Source organism: Athene cunicularia, assembly GCF_003259725.1.
Source record: "Athene cunicularia isolate RWA chromosome 3 unlocalized genomic scaffold, athCun1 chr3_part1, whole genome shotgun sequence".
Taxonomy (NCBI): domain Eukaryota; kingdom Metazoa; phylum Chordata; class Aves; order Strigiformes; family Strigidae; genus Athene; species Athene cunicularia.
Genome location: NW_020799097.1, coordinates 101467808 through 101486002, shown reverse-complemented (window position 1 = coordinate 101486002; position 18195 = coordinate 101467808). Strand labels below are relative to the sequence as shown.

The 18195-nt window shown below is 37.8% G+C and overlaps 1 protein-coding gene across 1 annotated transcript in view; it reads right to left on the bottom strand.

Annotated features, from left to right (window-relative positions):
• CENPF (centromere protein F) overlaps positions 1–17736 on the bottom strand; it is a 43592-nt gene extending 25856 nt beyond the window's left edge. Inside the window, exons 1-7 of the mRNA XM_026846395.1 lie at positions 17554–17736; positions 15994–16190; positions 13674–13789; positions 11522–11613; positions 7778–8045; positions 6028–6230; positions 3200–3325 (exon numbers count right to left, since the gene is read on the bottom strand). Coding sequence (XP_026702196.1) covers positions 3200–3325; positions 6028–6230; positions 7778–8045; positions 11522–11613; positions 13674–13789; positions 15994–16190; positions 17554–17715 — 1164 coding nt within the window. The 5' untranslated portion in view covers positions 17716–17736. The remainder of the gene's footprint in view (positions 1–3199; positions 3326–6027; positions 6231–7777; positions 8046–11521; positions 11614–13673; positions 13790–15993; positions 16191–17553) is intronic.
• Positions 17737–18195: the final 459 nt, after the last annotated feature.

Sequence of the window (18195 nt, the reverse complement as noted above, 5' to 3'; positions counted from 1 at the left end):
CTCTTGTGCTTATCTTAGTTTTTGAATATAGGCATAGTTACTTCATACAGACAAGCTGCTTCACTAAAAGACATAGTACCATACTGCCACCAGTGAAACAAAACGAAATAAAGAAAAAAAAAAAACACGAAAAAACAAAGAAAGGAAATGTTCCCAGTGACAGAACTAGACCTGGCATTTTCTGCAATGTGGCTCTGGCTTCCAGGTGCATGAACCCCCTACCGACAAGTCAGTATTTTAGTCCATCATATGTGTGAAATTATGTCAGCACCTCTTACATTCTGCTCGAGAGCAAAAACAGCACAAGAGGCTGAAGTACTTCCTACACCAGTAAGGCATCCAGTAAACAAAAAACTCTTGTTTATCAGGGTGTCCTGGCTTGAGTGAGTCGGGGGCTTTTTGGGTAGCAGGGAGGGGGTTACAGCAGTGGCCCCCTGTAAGAAGCTTCTCAAAGCTCCCCAACTCCAAGTTGGACCCACCTTTGCCCCAAGGCCAGGCCAATTAGCTGCACCTCTGAGATGGCATATTTAAGAACAGGAACCTGGGAGGAGTTGAGGGAGTTGTGAGGAGGAGTTGCAAGGAGAACATCTGTGCAAACACTGACGGCAGTGAAAGAAAGGAGGAGAAAAAGGGGAGGTGTGCTGGAGCAGAGCCACCCTATATCTCGTGGTGAGACAGCAGGGCCCCACCCCACCACCATCCATGGGGGTCTACGGTGGAGCAGATACTGATTTGTGACCTGTGGGGGCTCCACACCAACCTAGGTGACTGCGCCCAAAGAGGGCCAGGACCCTGTGGGAAGAAGGCCCTGCTGTTGTAGTTTGGCACTGGGAAGACTGCAACACGTGACAGGGACCCACACACCCATGGGAATGACTCATGTCAGAGTTGGTTTGTGGAGGACTCTCTCCTGTGAGAGTGGGATCATGCTGGAACAGTGGAGTGTCAGAATTTCCTCCCACTGAGGTGAAAGCAGCAGCAGGACTGACTGTACCTCCATTCGGTGCCCCCTGTGCCACTGCAGGGAAGGAGGTAGAGGTATTGGGAGCAAAGCTGAGCCCGGGAAGAGGGAGGGATGGGGGAAGGTGTTTTCAAGATGTGGTAATGCTTCTCATGGTCCCACTCTGTTAAGTGGTGCTGTTGTTAGTGTCTGTATTATGTTCTTTTTTTCTTCCCCTAACAACTCCATCTTTTGTCTGTGACTTGAAGGAGGAGATCATCCCTTCCTGGGTCTTTTGTTTCCCTCCTTCTCAGTGCTGGGGGGAAAGGGGGATGTGAATGGCTGCATGGTGTTCAGTTACCCACTGAGCGCAAACCACAGCACTGGGAAAATAAGGATAAAAGTAGGACTATCATAAACAGTAAACCCAGAAAGGTCAATGTTAATATGTGTGTGTATATATATAATTTAGCATTTTTCTACAAGAACCCAATATAGATAAGTCTACAACTGCAATCCCACACAAGGTGACAGAAGCACTGTACAATTTAGAAATGAAAGACGTGACACTGGCTGGGTGTCACAGTACCTAGTAACACCAATAACTAACGCTGAGTAAAGTACATATTAGCTCTAAAGAGCTCTTCTGCAAACCTCTGGTCAGGAGCATTTCCTGAGCTCATGCAAGAAGGCCCTTTGGACGCTAGTGCATTCATTAATGAAACTATGAATTCAATGGCTTTATGTCCCAAAGCATTCTAATAATTATTTCTAAAGCTGATGGACTGAAAAGACCCTGCTTTCTAAGCCCTATGTGTTACAGTATAAGAGAAACTGCAGAAAACCTTTCTTTCAATGAATGCTCAAAAAAAAAGTGCTTCCTCTAGTTTTAGATGTCAAAAAATTAGTTATGCCCATCTAAGCTAAAACTGGCTCCATTGCCAGCAAGCAAACACATATCTCCAGAGTTAAGACCAATATCTAAAGGTCTCTGGAATAACCTGCCTTCTGAAGGTGCCTCTGTCTCTGCAGAGTAGAGGCTTAAGCAACAAGCTTATACTGTTTGCAGATGTCTGAAGGCCGTATGAATCTCACCTTTTCAATTTGAAGCTTGGATTGAAACAAATAAAAATCAAGAAAGAACATTGGAAACCATGCTCTGATGCAAGTGCAACTCTGAAACTGGCCTGTGTTACAATTTCAGAACAAGGCCTGGAGCTTCTCAGGCCTTCCTGAAAGTTCATTAAACACATTCCTGGATCTTGCTGGCCTTCTAGAAACAGAAGTGTAATGAGGAACACACCAACAATGCTTTACAGGATGGAATTCAGTAGTACGAGCACCAGTATCTAGGTTTCACAGAAGGGAAGAATCTCTCCCTGAGAAAAATGCAGAGATCAGAATTTCCACAATATTACACAAATTACACAGTAAAACAGAGTCTTTGAACTGGATTCAGTCAAATATTATAAGTAAATGAACATTAAACTTCATAAAAGCATGTAACAGCCACTCCAGCAGAATTCCTCTGCCAGTTATTTTATGGATATGCCTTGGAGAAAAGGTTTCAGGTTAAACATTTCACAGAACAGTCTTCTTCAGAACAATGCCCTTACCCAATTCCCCAAAGCAAACTTAAAACACTCATCTGAACTGGCACTATCACTTCCAAATCTATGTCTTGTATTTCTTAACACAGATTGTATTAAGCTTAAAAAAAAAAGTACAAAATATTTAGACTTAATCCAAATCTTCTACCTAGAAAAGTTCCTGGGATACTGCTACACTTTGTCTTTCTGAAAAAGCTGGAACAAAGGAAACAGAAGACATATATTCTAGTTCTCTATTTTGCCATCTTCTGAGCATGAACCAAAAATAGAGTAATAGAGACATCATCCTAAAGAAATTATTTTCTTGTGTGCAAGATGCATGAAAAATTATCTCAGATTCCACAGAAATAACTGCATCAGTTAAGTTTGAACTCACATATACATAATGCTGTGAACAATGAAGCCTAGTTTCTCATGAATTTGTATCTCAGTTGGATCTCTCACATACTTTCTATGTCTAGTGAATAGTAACATAATTCTCCATCTCTCCAACAGCTTCTTCCTTCTACTGGGATGTTTTCAATTACCTTTACAATTCTTACTTCTCCAGCAAATGTGATTACCATTAACTGAAAAGCAGATACACAAAATAAGCCATGTGATTTCATCTCCTCAGGAAGTCAAAATTAAGAAGTGCTTCTTGCCTTACCTGTTGGTATTCCTTCTCCTTTGCCTTTATTTTCTGTTCTAAGGACTGACGAGCACTCTCAGCATTTTGTCTTTGGCAATTCAGTTCTTCTGACAATCGTTTCACCTTTAGCTCCATCATTTGGACCTATAATAATTTAATTATCAATCACAAGTGTTAAAATTTCAAGTGACATTTTATGTAAGTTTATATGCATTCATATAAAGAGATTGATTTAATCTACTACAGTTGTTCTAGCATTCATATAACCTACAGTGTAACTTTAGCTGGTACCATATAAATTCTTAGCAATCCGAAGTACTAAACTCATACTTGCTTATGTTAGTGAGAATACATATATAGAGAGAACATATATACTTTTATATATATAGTAACGTGTACATACACAACAAAAACATCTTCAGAAAATCAATACCTTTGACAGTCTACAGAAATGTACTATATCTGACACTAAAAACAGATAAAATAGTCAGTACTTCAGGTTACTATGAACTAAAGAATAATCACTAACTGCTAAACGTCTACATGTTTCAACTGAAAATAACTGGATATTTCACTAATTTGAGTGATTCAGCACACTGATTTGGATAGAAAAAAAGAGACAACTACCTTAGTCTACTTCAACAACAAAAGAATGTTTTTCACAATTGAAACTTTAATTAAAAAAATTATCAGTAGATGATGCTCTAGGTTAACCTCTATGTTAAGAGTATATCACCTTATTAACATAATAAACTGAATTAGATAACACTACATTCCCTAGGTGAACATTGCTGCAGTCTCTTAACTCCCTTAACAGAAAAACGCCTTTTTTTCCAAAACCAGCCTGTTAATGCAAAATATGTACTTTTTTTTTTCCCCCCCAGGGGGTAAGAAAAATGGCAAAGGGTGAACAGGACTCTTCCAGCAACAAGAGCTGTTTAATGAATTAGTGAAACAATAGTCCACCTGTGTCATAAGGAAATAAGAAGCAGGTAGTAATATTGGGATGTCTGGTTATTCAGCACAGACTGCAGGGATCATGAGCTCCTCTAAGATCACATGTGAACTTGCCTGCAGAAAGGCTGCAGACCTCACAAGATGTGAATACACTTGATAGCACAGAGGAGGTGCTATGGTCGAGGTCTGTGAATAGCACTAGTGACAGAGAAGCACACAAGGGGTGTGCCTAAATTAAATTCAGGGTACAAAGCAGAAAACTAAAACCCAGAATCTCAATGCAGTTCTACATCCAAAGCCTGCAGGGCAGACAGAGATCAAGTTCCAGTGCAAGAAAGAAGAAACAAAATAGAAAGGAGCAACCTCCAGATGGCAGGACCAAAGGAACCTTCGGAGACAAGATGCTGCGCTGCACCTTAAGGATGGGCTGCACCTCAATTCAAATGTGTCCACTTAGTCCTACTCCTCTTTGTCCTTCCCCAGGCGTGTTCCTAGCTATATAACCTCACCCCTTCCCTTGTGCTAGATTTAATGCCCCTTTGATTCCTTAGTGAAACAATTCAGCGCTCAAACCCATAGAAAATTAACAAGGCAAAATTAAATATGTAATGTTCTAATCATTTAGGAAGTTGAATCAAATAATTTGGGGAATCAAATTAAATTAAAAGAAAGACTTTTACAGAGGAATTGAGCTGTTAGGTTGGGTCAGCTGTCTTCCCACAAATTCACCGTGATGACAGTGCCTTTATTCAGTCAATGGACTGTATTAAGAAAATTTTACCTTACTCCCAAGTCAAGACTTCCCCAAAATTAGTTCCTCACAGAGCTAGCAATAGCTGAATGATGCTGCCTCTCTCAAGAGACAGACTGATTAAACCTCAATGTGCAAAGGTTTAAGGACCAACACAGGAGTTGTAGGAAACAGCAGTTTTCCAATATACTTAAGTACCATGTAGAGACTTGATGACAAAGATGGGTAACCATTACTATACCCTGAGAAAATACACACAGAAGCATCTTTTTTTTTCCTACCTGTAGATGAATCAAAGCAGCAGAAAAAAAGCTAAAAACATACAGGGAAATATGAAGAATCAAGGAATTATGACTTTCAACTTTGTCAAATACTGTGAAGGACTTTAGGAAGGTAATGCAGCTTCATTAAACAAGAAAAAAAAGAGAAAACTTACTTTTTACCATCTGCAGTTTGAATTAAACAATTTTAACCACTGGCACTCTCTTCTTTGCATGATTATGAGCAAAAATCTGAACTATTTCCCATTTTTATATGTATGCATTTAAATACACTCTGTAAATTCTTGACTAAGCAAATTGTACTATCCTAACAGTTTTCCACTATAAATCCAAACTCCTTATGATTAGGTCATGAAATCCTATTTAGAAACTATGTACATTCTTAATCTTGCATGGCATTTTAACCTAGATTTTATTTTACACAAGCAATTTACAGTCCAAAAACTATGTCCCCACAACATTATGTAGTATAGGCAACAGATACTAATTTTTAGCCAAAGTTGCATGGCAGTCTATTTAGGGCCAGAACTTGCCACCAGATGTCATTGTTGCTCTATGCAACTTGCTCAGAAAATATTTTTCACAATTCCAGTCAATCTTGCCCGGGTATGGAAAATATTTCTTCAGGTGGTGTAAGAACCTTCCAGAAAATGGGTGACTGCTTACGAGTATTTGCATTTTTACAGACAGTACATACCAAATGAACATATACTTCTCAAAACTTGATGCTCAGCAAATGCTCAAGAAACTTATATGAGAACCTTGGTTCTTACAAAAATGGCTGAAAACTGCCACAGATTAATACTAGGAATGAATTGTAAGGACACTCAGAAGTAGTGTGATGCAACACATTTTACCTGTGCAGTAGCTTGATCAAATTGAGTTCTCAGGTGAGTCAGTTTATCTCTGGTTTTGTTCAGAACTTTATCCTTCTCTGTTAATTCCAACCTCATTCTGTCCAGCTGCAGTTCAGTCTCTTGATGTTTATTCATATAGGATTTCATCACTTTCTCTTGAGTTTGCAGTTGTTGTTCTAGGTCTTTAACAGTGGAATTTAATTCTGAATTTTAAAAACAGTAAAGATTAAGGATACTTTCAGCTTCGAAAGGTACACCCTCCAGGTACTCAAACTTCCAAGTGTCTACACATTCTAAAATATTTAGTATGGTTGATAACACCCAAGTTCCTCACACAGGCAGACACACTATAAAACGTTCATCAAGCTAAAACAAAAATTTCAAGTCTCTTCTACTACTGCATCAATGACTAAAACTATCAAGACCAAAAGACAGCTAACTAAATCAATGATTTCCACTTCTCAATATATGAGAACACAGCAAAATGCGAGGTCAGGCACAAATGCTGCAAAGGTAAAGACCGTTTGTTCCTCTGATGGTTTGGGTTTTTTGTGTTGTTTTTAAACACACAGAAATATGTCACTCGACATATCTATTTTAATTTATTAGTATTATTATTATTAAAAGGAAAGAGATCCACTACAAACATTTGTTTGGGAAAACTGTGAGCCTCTGCTTCCAAGCCAAGAGGCTTTTCAGCTACTGGGCATCTGTAAATACAGTATTTTATATTTTAATCTTTCTTCCTGTCCCAAAGCAACATAATATAGAGCAAAACCAACCAATCTTGTCACAATATATCAGCAAGACTTTACCTTCCAAAAATCACAACATAATTTTGCAGTAGAAATCATTAGTCAGCTATAGGGAGTGTTACCCAGAATTACTATTATCTAGTAATTCTTTTTATTAAAAATACCCCTGTCTTTCTGCTGCTGAATTTATATGGCTTCCAAGTTGAAAATGCTGCCTAGATTGATGTTTAACATATATGTATTTGAATAAACAGTTTGGAGAGTACAGGAACTTGTAAAACATTTCTACAAGAGACAGTTAGTGGAAAAGCTGATCCAAATAGTAGGTTTAAGTAAATGTTCACTAAATCCACAAGAAACCTACTATTTGCTCACTTCTCACTATCTGATATCAGGAATGAGTATTTCTTCATGTCAGTATATATAAGATCCTATCTTGCTTTTTCATTGTACTTTTCACATCATACTTCATTCTCTGCTTCCAGGAACACCCATTATGGACCAACTCAGTTATGCATTAAGCATGTTCAATCAACGAATTTTTAACACAAGTATTGCTCAGCCATAAACCTCAAGAGTCAAAAAAATTAAGAAACCAATATAATTGAATTTAACAGTGAGATGTAATGAAATCCTAAAGAGTTTAACTCTGTTTTAAGAGAATTGTTCCATAAGCAATGCAATTATTGGAGAAAGCCATTTTCCTTTTATATGATGTCTCCTACCCACTCCTAAAATAGAAACTCTTCCCTTCTAACTCTCACACCCATTATGTAAAAGATACCACAGCTTGTATTTAATCTCTATGTACCAGTTGATCATTGAAAATACACACACCAGCAGCCACCTGGGCTAGCTGCCAAAGGCAACAACAGGTATCTTTCTCTTTTCCTCACTAAAGCACTAATTTCAATACCTCTCTTCTATCCACCCACCAGCTTTCATGAAACTATATAGGAGACTGCCTCTGGGTTTTAAAGAAATGTATCAGATACCTTGGTTCTGTGCTCTTAGCTGGATCATTAATGAAGAATTACAATGCTCAGCAAAGCTGTTGTCAAACTCATTCTTCTCCGATATTATACTAGAATTTGCTTCTTTTTCCCATGGAAAAGAGGATGTTGTAGAACTTCCCCTTGCAGGTGTTTCTTGATTTCTAGATGGTGTCTTTTCTTGTTGCCATGAAAACACAGATGAGGAAGCCTGATGCCGAGCAATCTCCCTGTGACTCAAGCAGCTTTGAGGATGAGGCTGATTTATTATCTGTGTCCAAGAAAAAAAAAAAGAGATCTACCTTTATACAGCTCCATATCCAACATATAACAAAATAATTACTTCATTAAGTAGATAATAGGTCATGGTCATTTCACATTTTTATAACATTACATCATCCCCCAGTGCAAACTACCAATTTATATATTTGGTTTTTATACTAGATAAATTAAATAACTTTAGCCCAAGTATCCAAGAATAGCTGATACTTATAAACACAAACCAGGATCTCCAAAAAGTAGCTCAATCTGTGTATCTTTATAAGTAACATACACAGATTTTTTTGTCTTTTTTGAGAGAGATCCCATCATTTACCTTTTTAAAAATCATTTACATTTTTACAGGCAACTGCTGACACAAGTAAGCTGCAAGAAATATAGAAGTCTAGACTATACATATCTGATACGTGACCCTTTTTTTTTTCTGGACCCTTTTTTTTTTTCTAGATTCAGAAAAGACTGATTTATTTAAACTTATGCACGCAGAATACCCCCAAATTGCAATAATAAAATATGCCAGGTACCAGTTTTCAGCCTGTTCCTACAGAAAAATTAAACAGAGACAAAATACTAGTTTTTTTTCTCCTTAAGTGAAAAAACAACCCTTGAACAATAAAGCTCCCATTGTATTTTTTAAATAGATTTTCAAATGCCTCTCATTTGAATTCATTTTTTTAAAAAACTCAAGCCCTAAACCAGGTAATAGCCATTGTGACTTCCTAGTCCAACTAGAGAACATATGCAGGAACAGCCGTGCTAAGACCAGAAATCTATGTAGTCCAGAATGCTTTGTCCAATCCTGTAAAGAAACCTGTTTATAAATAAAGAGCATAAAAACTTAATTATGCACATAGTAATTATTCCCCTTATATGCCATTTAAATTTACAGAGTTTCCAAAACAGAAGTTTGAATCCAGGAAATTAAGGGGAATTAATAATCACTTTTAGTGAAATCTTTTACATGTACTTTCTCCTTTGAATTTGTTTGCATTTTGGCCTTTTTACAATGCTCTGTGACAAAGAGTTCTGCCTCTTAACACAGTACAGTGTAATAAAACAGTTTTTGTTCTGAGACTGCAGAGCTGGTACTGTAAGCATACCTTATGAACAATAGAAAAATTACCATTCCCTGTTCCCTCTCTTGATCCTCACTTATCTTTGTGCCATCCACTTCTACCATATCTGTTTGCAGATGGGATGAACAGAATTTGCAAGGAATATTCAAGATGTGAGTCAGTTGGCTATATATGGGCAAGGAATATTTTCTCATTAGTTCTTAATTATTTTGTAAAAAAAAAATAAAATCTTTTTCATCATTGCTGAACACAACATTGAAGTTAGCAGACAACTAGCCACAATAATTACTGAACTGCTTCCTGGAATCATTTCATGAAATTTGGAGCCTGAATGTACCAGGTATGCATTGTTCAGATTATGTTTTCCAGATGCATTAGTTCAGTGTAAAACAAAAAAAAGCTAATTTAATTTACCATCTTAATTATTGCATTTATCTAGTATTACAAAATACTGTGTGGTCTTCAATCATATTATTAAACTCTTTTTCAGATCACTAATGAATATGCTGAGTAGCAGAGTTCTCTTTACCAATCCTTTTCATGCTCCACAGTTATCATTCCCTAGCTGTAAAAACTGACCATTTATTGCCATTGCCCTCAATCTTGACCTTTAAATTAACAAGAACTCCTCCTTAACAAAACTGGTTTGTTTTTTAGTGGTTTGTGGATATCCAATGATATTATACTGAGTCACACTTAACTCACACATACTCTAATTTGTTCTTCAAATAAACAAATCTCTGAAAATGTGAGGCATGATCTCCCTTTACAAATAAATAGTTCATCTGTTCTTCATATACCATACCTACATCTGCATCAATAACTGCATTGCTTTAAGTTTCTAACAATTTGCCCAGGACAAAAAGTTGGCCTGACAAAACCACGTTTAGAGGAATCAGCACTGTAAGCTTTTTTTAAAAAAATGTCATCATCCTTATTTCATTCTTCTCTTGACACTGGAAAGTGACAAGTTCACAGAATCGTCTAGGTTGGAAAAGACCTTGAAGATCATCCAGTCCAACCATTAACCTAACACTGACAGCTCCCAACTACACCATATCCCTCAGTGCTATGTCAACTCTTAAACAACTCCAGGGATGGGGACTCCACCACCTCCCCAGGCAGCCCATTCCAACACCTAACAGCCTGTTCTATAAAGAAATACTACTGACATCTAGTCTAAACCTTCCCTGGTGCAACGTGAGGCCATTCACTCTTGTCCTATCGCTTATTACTTGGTTAAAGAGAGTCATCCCCAGCTCTCTGCAACCTCCTTTCAGGGAGCTGTAGAGGGCGATGAGGTCTCCCCTCAGCCTCCTCTTCTCCAGACTAAACACCCCCAGTTCCCTCAGCCGCTCCCCGTATGACCTGTGCTCCAGACCCTGCACCAGCTTCGTTGCCCTTCTCTGGACACGCTCGAGTCATTCAATGTCCTTTTTGTAGTGAGGGGCCCAAAACTGAACACAGGAATCGAGGGGCAGCCTCACCAGTGCCGAGTACAGGGGTAAGATCCCTTCCCTGTCCCTGCTGGCCACGCTATTGCTGACACAAGCCAGGATGCCATTGGCCTTCTTGGCCACCTGGGCACACTGCTGGCTCCTGTTCAGCCGGCTGTCAATCAGCACCCCAGGTCCCTCTCTGACTGGCAGCTCTCCAGCCACTCCTCCCCAAGCCTGTAGCGCTGCTGGGGGTTGTTGCACATCACAGTGATTTAGCGGTCCCACACTGAAGTGCCCTATCAATTCATGGGTAAATATTATCTTTATCTGGTGATTTTTTAATTACTATTCATTTTATCAATCTATTTTAAGACTACTGACTTTTCAATTTGAGCCTGTGCCACGGATTCAACTCCAATTAAGAAAAGCTCTGATACAGAAAACTTTCTAAGCCTTGAGATAGTAGATACCAAATTAAAAAAAATATTTCAGTTTCTCTGCAATGGCCCTTTTTTTCTTGAGGGCTTTCACACCTATTGGCCTCAGAGATTCTCTAATGCAGTCCCTAATACTTTTGTGTTTGAAAAATTTACTAGTTTTTATTTGCTAGGCAAGTTCTCATAATCATTTCAAGGCTATTTTATTATCCTATCATATTTAACTCAGCAAAACTGACACTGTTTTCTCTTGTCCTTACTTGCACAAGTCTTCCAGTTTTTGAAGGATGTGTTCTCATTTTTAATATCCTTCTTTCCTTTGCTATTCAATTATGATAGCTTTTCTGGATTCTCCAAGATTACTTCTGAATGGTAGTACACACAGATTATCTTTTTTTTTGCCAATTGATGTACAATATGTACAGTATATTTCACTAGTTTTCCACTACATTTTCCAAGTTTCCTTAGTAGTTACTTTCTTAGATATCACATATATCCTTCTCAAGACATACTTACCTTAATCTGGATGTTTCTCAATTCTAATTCTAGCTTTTTTCTTTCTTGTACTTCTTTCTTGTATTTTTCTTCTAGTTCTTCAAACTTAGCATCTACAAAGACATTATGAATACTTCATCATAATCTGATTTAGTACATAGGTAATCATTCCTAGCCTATTGCTATCACAGGAATGATAAAATGAACAGCTATCAGAAGTATTAGATTGTGAGAAAGAAACAACAGTATATGCAATATGGTCAGCAATTTAGGACCTCAAAAGTGCACTGGGTGGATACCTGGTATTTGACATTAGAATGAATACACAGCTGTTAAAACTAAGGATCTAATGCCAGAAGGGGTTTTTATCTCCATCAAAATATGCGTATATATGTAATATAGACAAAAAATACCTGTTAGATGTGTTACATTTTATCTACACATACATATAGATTAGGTACTTTTTTCAAAAAAGTTTTCCTACCAACAGCACAACAGCATTAATATTACTAAGAAATGACCAGAAAATAAGGCTGGAGCTTTTCAAGTTCCTTTCAGATGCAATAGGAATTGGACAAAGAATTTATTTAGAATTCTTCCACTGAAACTGTAAAAGGAGCATATTAGCCCAAAACAAAAGTCCTGCTTCCTTTTTCTTGAATTTGTATATAATTCTACAACTCTCCCCCAAACATTCTAGAACTAGAATACTTTGTAGCATTCTAGGGAGCAGCTGAGGGAGGCAGTTGTCCCACTCTACACTGCACTGTGCAGCCCCACCTCAAGTACTGTGTGCAGTTTTTGGTGCCTCAACATCAAGCTGTTAGGGTGGGACCACAGGAGGGCAACCAAGATGGTGAAAGGTCTCAAGGGCAAGACTTATGAGGAGCAACTGACATCACTTGTTTTGTTCAGCTTGGAGAAGAGAAGGCTGAGGTATGACCTCATCACAGACCAAAGCTTCCTCAAGAAGCAGGCGGGAGATGCTGATCTCCTCTCTCTGGTGACCAGTGATGGGACACGAGGAAATGGAATGAAGCTGCATCAGGGGAAGTTCAGATTGGACATTAGGGAAAGGTTCTTCACTGAGAGGGTGGTCAGTCCCTGGAACAGGCTTCCCAGGGAAGTGGTCATAGCACTAAGTCTGTCAGAGTTCAAGGAGCATCTGGATGATGCTCTTAGTCATATGACTTAGTTTTAGGTAGCCCTGTGTGAAGCAGGGAGTTGAACTTAATAATCCTTATGGGTCCCCTCCAATTCGAGATATTCTATGATCTTAAAGAATTTAATATTTCAGCTTTCAAAGGAAAACCCTCCCCAGCAATACCATTTAAAATAGAGTTATTTAAACCATTTTAATCTAATCCTCATTTCAGGATTGCCATGCTTAGTAGAATGCTTGACATTGCCACTACTATACACCTTTTCAGATACATAAGAAATTAGAAGAAATAAGAGTGCAAGAAAGTATCGCTGATTTCCCCTCAGAGTAAGACTGAGATACCAAACTCACTCAACATTTCTTCACAGCAAAGCAAGATATAAACAGCATGCCTAATCCATCAAAGTTTTTCAGTATAGACAGCACAAGGGTGTCTGGCTACAGAAAAGTTTTCCAGTTAAAGAAACTTCCTTTTGCTTTTCCAGTTCATTTAAATATTTTTAAATTATTTGATGTCACTAATTTGAAGATAGAAGTGATACTTTGAAATGGATACAGTGCATAAATTGTGCACATTATCATGCACAATAATAGTCTAAATAAAAAAGAATTTTCTCAAAGAATAACACGTGACTGTTGACTGAACATCAGTTAAAGTACCCGTGGTACACAAAGGAAGAAATCTGCTCTTCGCTCCATGAAGGGAAAAGCTGACACTAGGAACAGGCATTCAAAAGATTGCTGCAGTCTGTTGATGGATATTCCTATTACTATTCCATGTCCATCAACATAGTGCTGAAAAGATGTAATATTTGCAGTAAGTGTTCAATCTGCACTAATAATTTTTAAACTTGGAACCTATGATGCTAGAATTAGACACTCATAATAAGCTATATAATAGGGACTAGGCAATTCAGTACAAGTGTTCAAGTACAAGTTCGAAATACTTCTCCAACTTCCAAGAAAACTGACAGTTAACTATCAGTGCTAGAGGAAGAAAAAATAATTTACCGTTATGACTTTGAACTGGTGTTAAAGGAGTAGTAGAACTTTTCTGTGGAGTGCCACTGAATGATAACTCTCCTGCAATCAATGTTTGCTGACTTCTCTCAAACTCACATTTGTATCTGTTCAGGAAAGAAGCAGCAGCAGAAATCAGTAATGGAAACTAAATGGTTAATTATCTATTTTTAAAAGTCTGGAATATACAAGTAAATTATATGATATTAAGAACTTAGTTTCAAGATCAAGTCAAGATACAGCCACTAAAAATTTTTAGGTACTATAACACAGAAATATGAAGAATTTATTTTATTTGGAATTTTGACATATTTAATAAATTACATAGGAGTCAAAGCTAAAAACCAAAACCAAACAAACCCGAAGTAGGTAAAAAAAATAAGTTAGAAATGCTTAAGATGTCACTGTATGAATCTGTAGTCCAGCTAAACACACCGAAATAATTGTAAATACTGGCAAAACTCTTACCCTTCAGTAAGCATCTTTACAGTAAGAAAACATACTATTTTTATTCTGTCCTGGTACTGTGCACTTTGAGAAACTTATGCATACCTCCTGAAAATGGAAGGGCATACCCTCCGCCTGACAGTGTATTTTTCACATGTACCATCTTCACTGCTACCTAAAACACCACAGCAGATTCCTTTCCAGGGGCTTTTGTGAGCGTGGTAAATTACAAGCTCATCCAGTGAATCCAGATAACTACTTTGGAGGTTACACGGCAACTTTCATCCTGCCCAGAGCACAGACAGTGGTTCCAGACTGCAGCCCATCACATCAGTGACTCCACAACCTCCCTTTCCATTTCCCCCTCCCATTTACAGCACACCACCAAGAATGCCTCTCCCAGGGGACTGTCAGTTGCTATGAAGTGGCAAACAGTTACCAGCACAGACCAAACCAGAACCAAATAAAAACCTGAAACTGATTGCCCAGATCAAACTACACTTAGCAACTGATGATCTTTTGTAGTATACAGCTACATGAAGTAACATAATGGGAAGGAGAAATTCAGTAAACTGGACTTTATTTGGGGAATGGATAAATGGAACACATATCCTTAGCCCGCAACCTCTCTGGCCCAACATGTGACAGCAGATACAGAAAACAAGTGGATCTATCAAGCCTATTGAATCTCACTAGTCATCTCTGAGGGATCTCAGCAACTCTTTACACAAAGCTGGTGTTTCTATATGCAGAAATTGTTTTGTTGAAATTTAGAATCTTCTTACAGCAGTCGAATACTTGAACTACCTTTAGTTTTTCCAAAGCTGGGGTGGGACAGGTGGAGGATAGGCTGAGGGAGAAACCAGAAAGAGCAAGACAGCTTCCTCTTTATTTACTTCTGCTAGATCACGCAGAATCTTCAAAAGTTACAGGAAGTAGACACACTTCAGACAATAAGAAAAAAACACCAAACCAAAACCAACCAAAAAAAATGGTATCACAGAATCCTCCTCTCTGCAACAGTAGTTCTACATCACTAGTACTAGCACAATAGTTTATTGCATAGGCAAGATACTCAGCCTTAATGACACATACAAATTTTCAGAAACACTTTTTTTCAAGAATGGAGGGTGGCTCTAGTATGAGAGCAAGTTTAACAGATGACAACATTCACACCACTATGGGCAACTGTTCCCTTTGTGTAGCACCCTCAAATAGAGACTTATAGGTGTGTCTGCATTACAGATTTTTTTATTGTATGAATTGCATTCCACCTCTACAGACAGTACACACATACTGTAAACACTTATTACTGAGAAAAGTTGAGCTGTTACAGATTACACACTTCTTTACCAAAGCAACTGGTTCTGTGATTCAGTCACAGTACCATTGCTTTTGGCAGCTTTTTCTTCCACTCCAATAGATGTTTGTGCCTCCTTCTTCCAGTGATCACGTATTATCGGTGGAATTGATCTTACAGACTGAATCAGCCATGTACTTTCCTTGCAAATCCAAGCTCTCTATAGCTTACTTTTGCCAAGCAACTCAGTTGTGCTAATTTTATTTTGTTTAAAAAAAAAAAAAAAAAACACCACAGAATGAATGGCTCTTTTCACATGGCACTGCAAAATTCCCAAAAATTAAATAAGAACTATGGGTGCTAACTGCTTCAAGTGACACACAGATTTATGTAGAATTCCATATATGCATGTGTGTATATAAAAACAGGATGACGTTTAGAGATTTTGGTCACAAAATCTAAAAGATTAAAAAAACCTAAAAGACCATGAAGGACACATTAAATGAGCAAAACATGAGAAAATAACCACTGCACATAGGTTAGAGCCGTACAGCAAGTCCTCACCTTTTCAGTTCTTGTTCTAGTCGTTCAATGTCTTTCTTGCTGGAATTCAGCTGCCCTGACTGAATGTGGACTTGAGATTCTTTTACTTGAAGGTCATGTGAAACTTTCTGCTTTGCTTTCTCAAGATTATCACACAGTTCCATCAAGCTCTGGTTCTCTCTTTTTAATGTTGCAGCTTCGTTTTTTTCATTTTCAACCTAGGTGGAATATAGACCATTTCAAAATTGTCTTAAGTCCTCTCTACACTTCTGTGCAATTATTATTAATACCAAGTTTACATGCTGCTGTTTTCTTCCTAGCATTTCAGAATTCTGAAAGCTTCATATGTATACACTGTTTAAATATTCGTGAGTGTGAACAAAACCACATTGCCTAAAATTCAACTCAGTGACATTAACAATTTCTGTTTATTGACTAGATACAAGCTCATAAAAAAAATCATCAATCCTTAAATACTAATAACCCACACTAGTCCACATTCTTTACTGATCATCTCGCTTCTCTTTTCAGCCCATCAACTTTAGCAACCAGAATACTCTGACTCACTAAAGAATGCATAATAATTATCAACAGTCATGCTTTGAAATTGGAAATAGAGCCTGGCAGTAGAGATGTCCTTCTCCGCTCCAGCTTCTAAGGGGCAGGCAACATCTTTGCACAACATTATTCTTTTGACTTAAAAGTAGTAAGTATTAGCTGCTGCTGCTTCTGAGAGTTTTAAAGCACACTTATTTGAGCGCACCCCTTCTTTTTGACTGAGGAGCACAGGAGTTCCTTTAAGTGGTTGAAATAAGCACCTGGAAACTCACAGGAATAAACTCAAAGAAAACTACTAGTCTTAAGTTTTGCTATAAAGTTGTAGCAGCCTAAAGGGAATAAAAGGCAACCTTTGTAAATTGCCTCTAAGCTGTGTTCAAACATTACAAAACAAAATTCAAACAAATGGATCACTTCTGATCTGAGACATGGCAGGACCCTGACCAAGAGGGTCTCTGGTTTCCTGGCTAGAGGGCTGACAGGGTAGAGTCAGATGAGGTGTAAAATTACAGTCCTAAAAAAAAGAAAACCAAATCCCAAAATAGCGTCTCTGCCATGAAAAAACAGAGAATTACATAAACTAAGTAAAAGATGATAGGTATCTGCAGGCAAAGTGAAACAGTAAAAAGCTGTCAACTGTGCAGCTCTGTTGTAGAACACAGGCCTAATCATTATCAAGATTTTTAATAGGCATAAAAATACAGTAATTTTTTTTTTCTGATCATAAATAGATGTAGGAAAGCCTCAAAGTAAATGTAAACACCTGGAGATGGACAATCATGCCAAACATGGATAGAAGGCAGGAATTCTACTGACAGTCAATGAGAACTAAACAGAAAGAAAATGAGTATGAAGGAAGATGAAGATAAGAACTTTATATTTCTGTGCGACCTTCTCAGTCAGGGAGTGGTAAGAAACAAAACACTGACCAACCCCCTAACAACAACCAGATAATAAATCTTTATAATTGTCTTTAGCATGGAGAATGGCATTTTAAGGAAACGACCACAGTATCTACATTACCTTCTGTTTCTGTTTTTGCAAAGCTGCTTCCAAAGACTCTAACTGGAATTGTCTTTGCTGGCGCTCCTTTTTAAGCTTGTCTACTTGACTTTCCAGCTCATGAATCTTCTGAATGACTCTGGGGGAGAGGCCTTCTTTCCATTCCTCCACTGCCCAGCTCATACTGTCAGGATTCTTGTTTAATACAAGATGTATAGTACTATGCCTGACACAAAGACAACTATAATTAGATCTTGAAAAACGTTAAATAAGCCTCCCCTTTAAATAAACTGCATTTTTAAGCTTAGCAGTGATCAGAATACAGTATTCCACAACCATGCAGGCTTCCTGCTCTAAATACCAAACGACAACTATTAGGTCCCATTTTGACACACTTATGTCCAGTTAAGAGGAGGTTTTAAAACCTCACGTTACTCAATCTCCTAACAATAACAGGGTTTATATTCCTATGGATGTATTTGACTGCTGTATTTCAGAAAGTTTCTCTCCACATCTTATTTTGATGTTCACACTACAGAAAGTCATTAGCACTTACATCTACGTTGCACTTGGGTGATGTTTAACCTGAAAGCCTTACAAAAACCCACGGCTTTGTTTTAGGTGGCAGTTAAGCTGCTTTTTTTTTTTTTTTTTTTTTTTTAA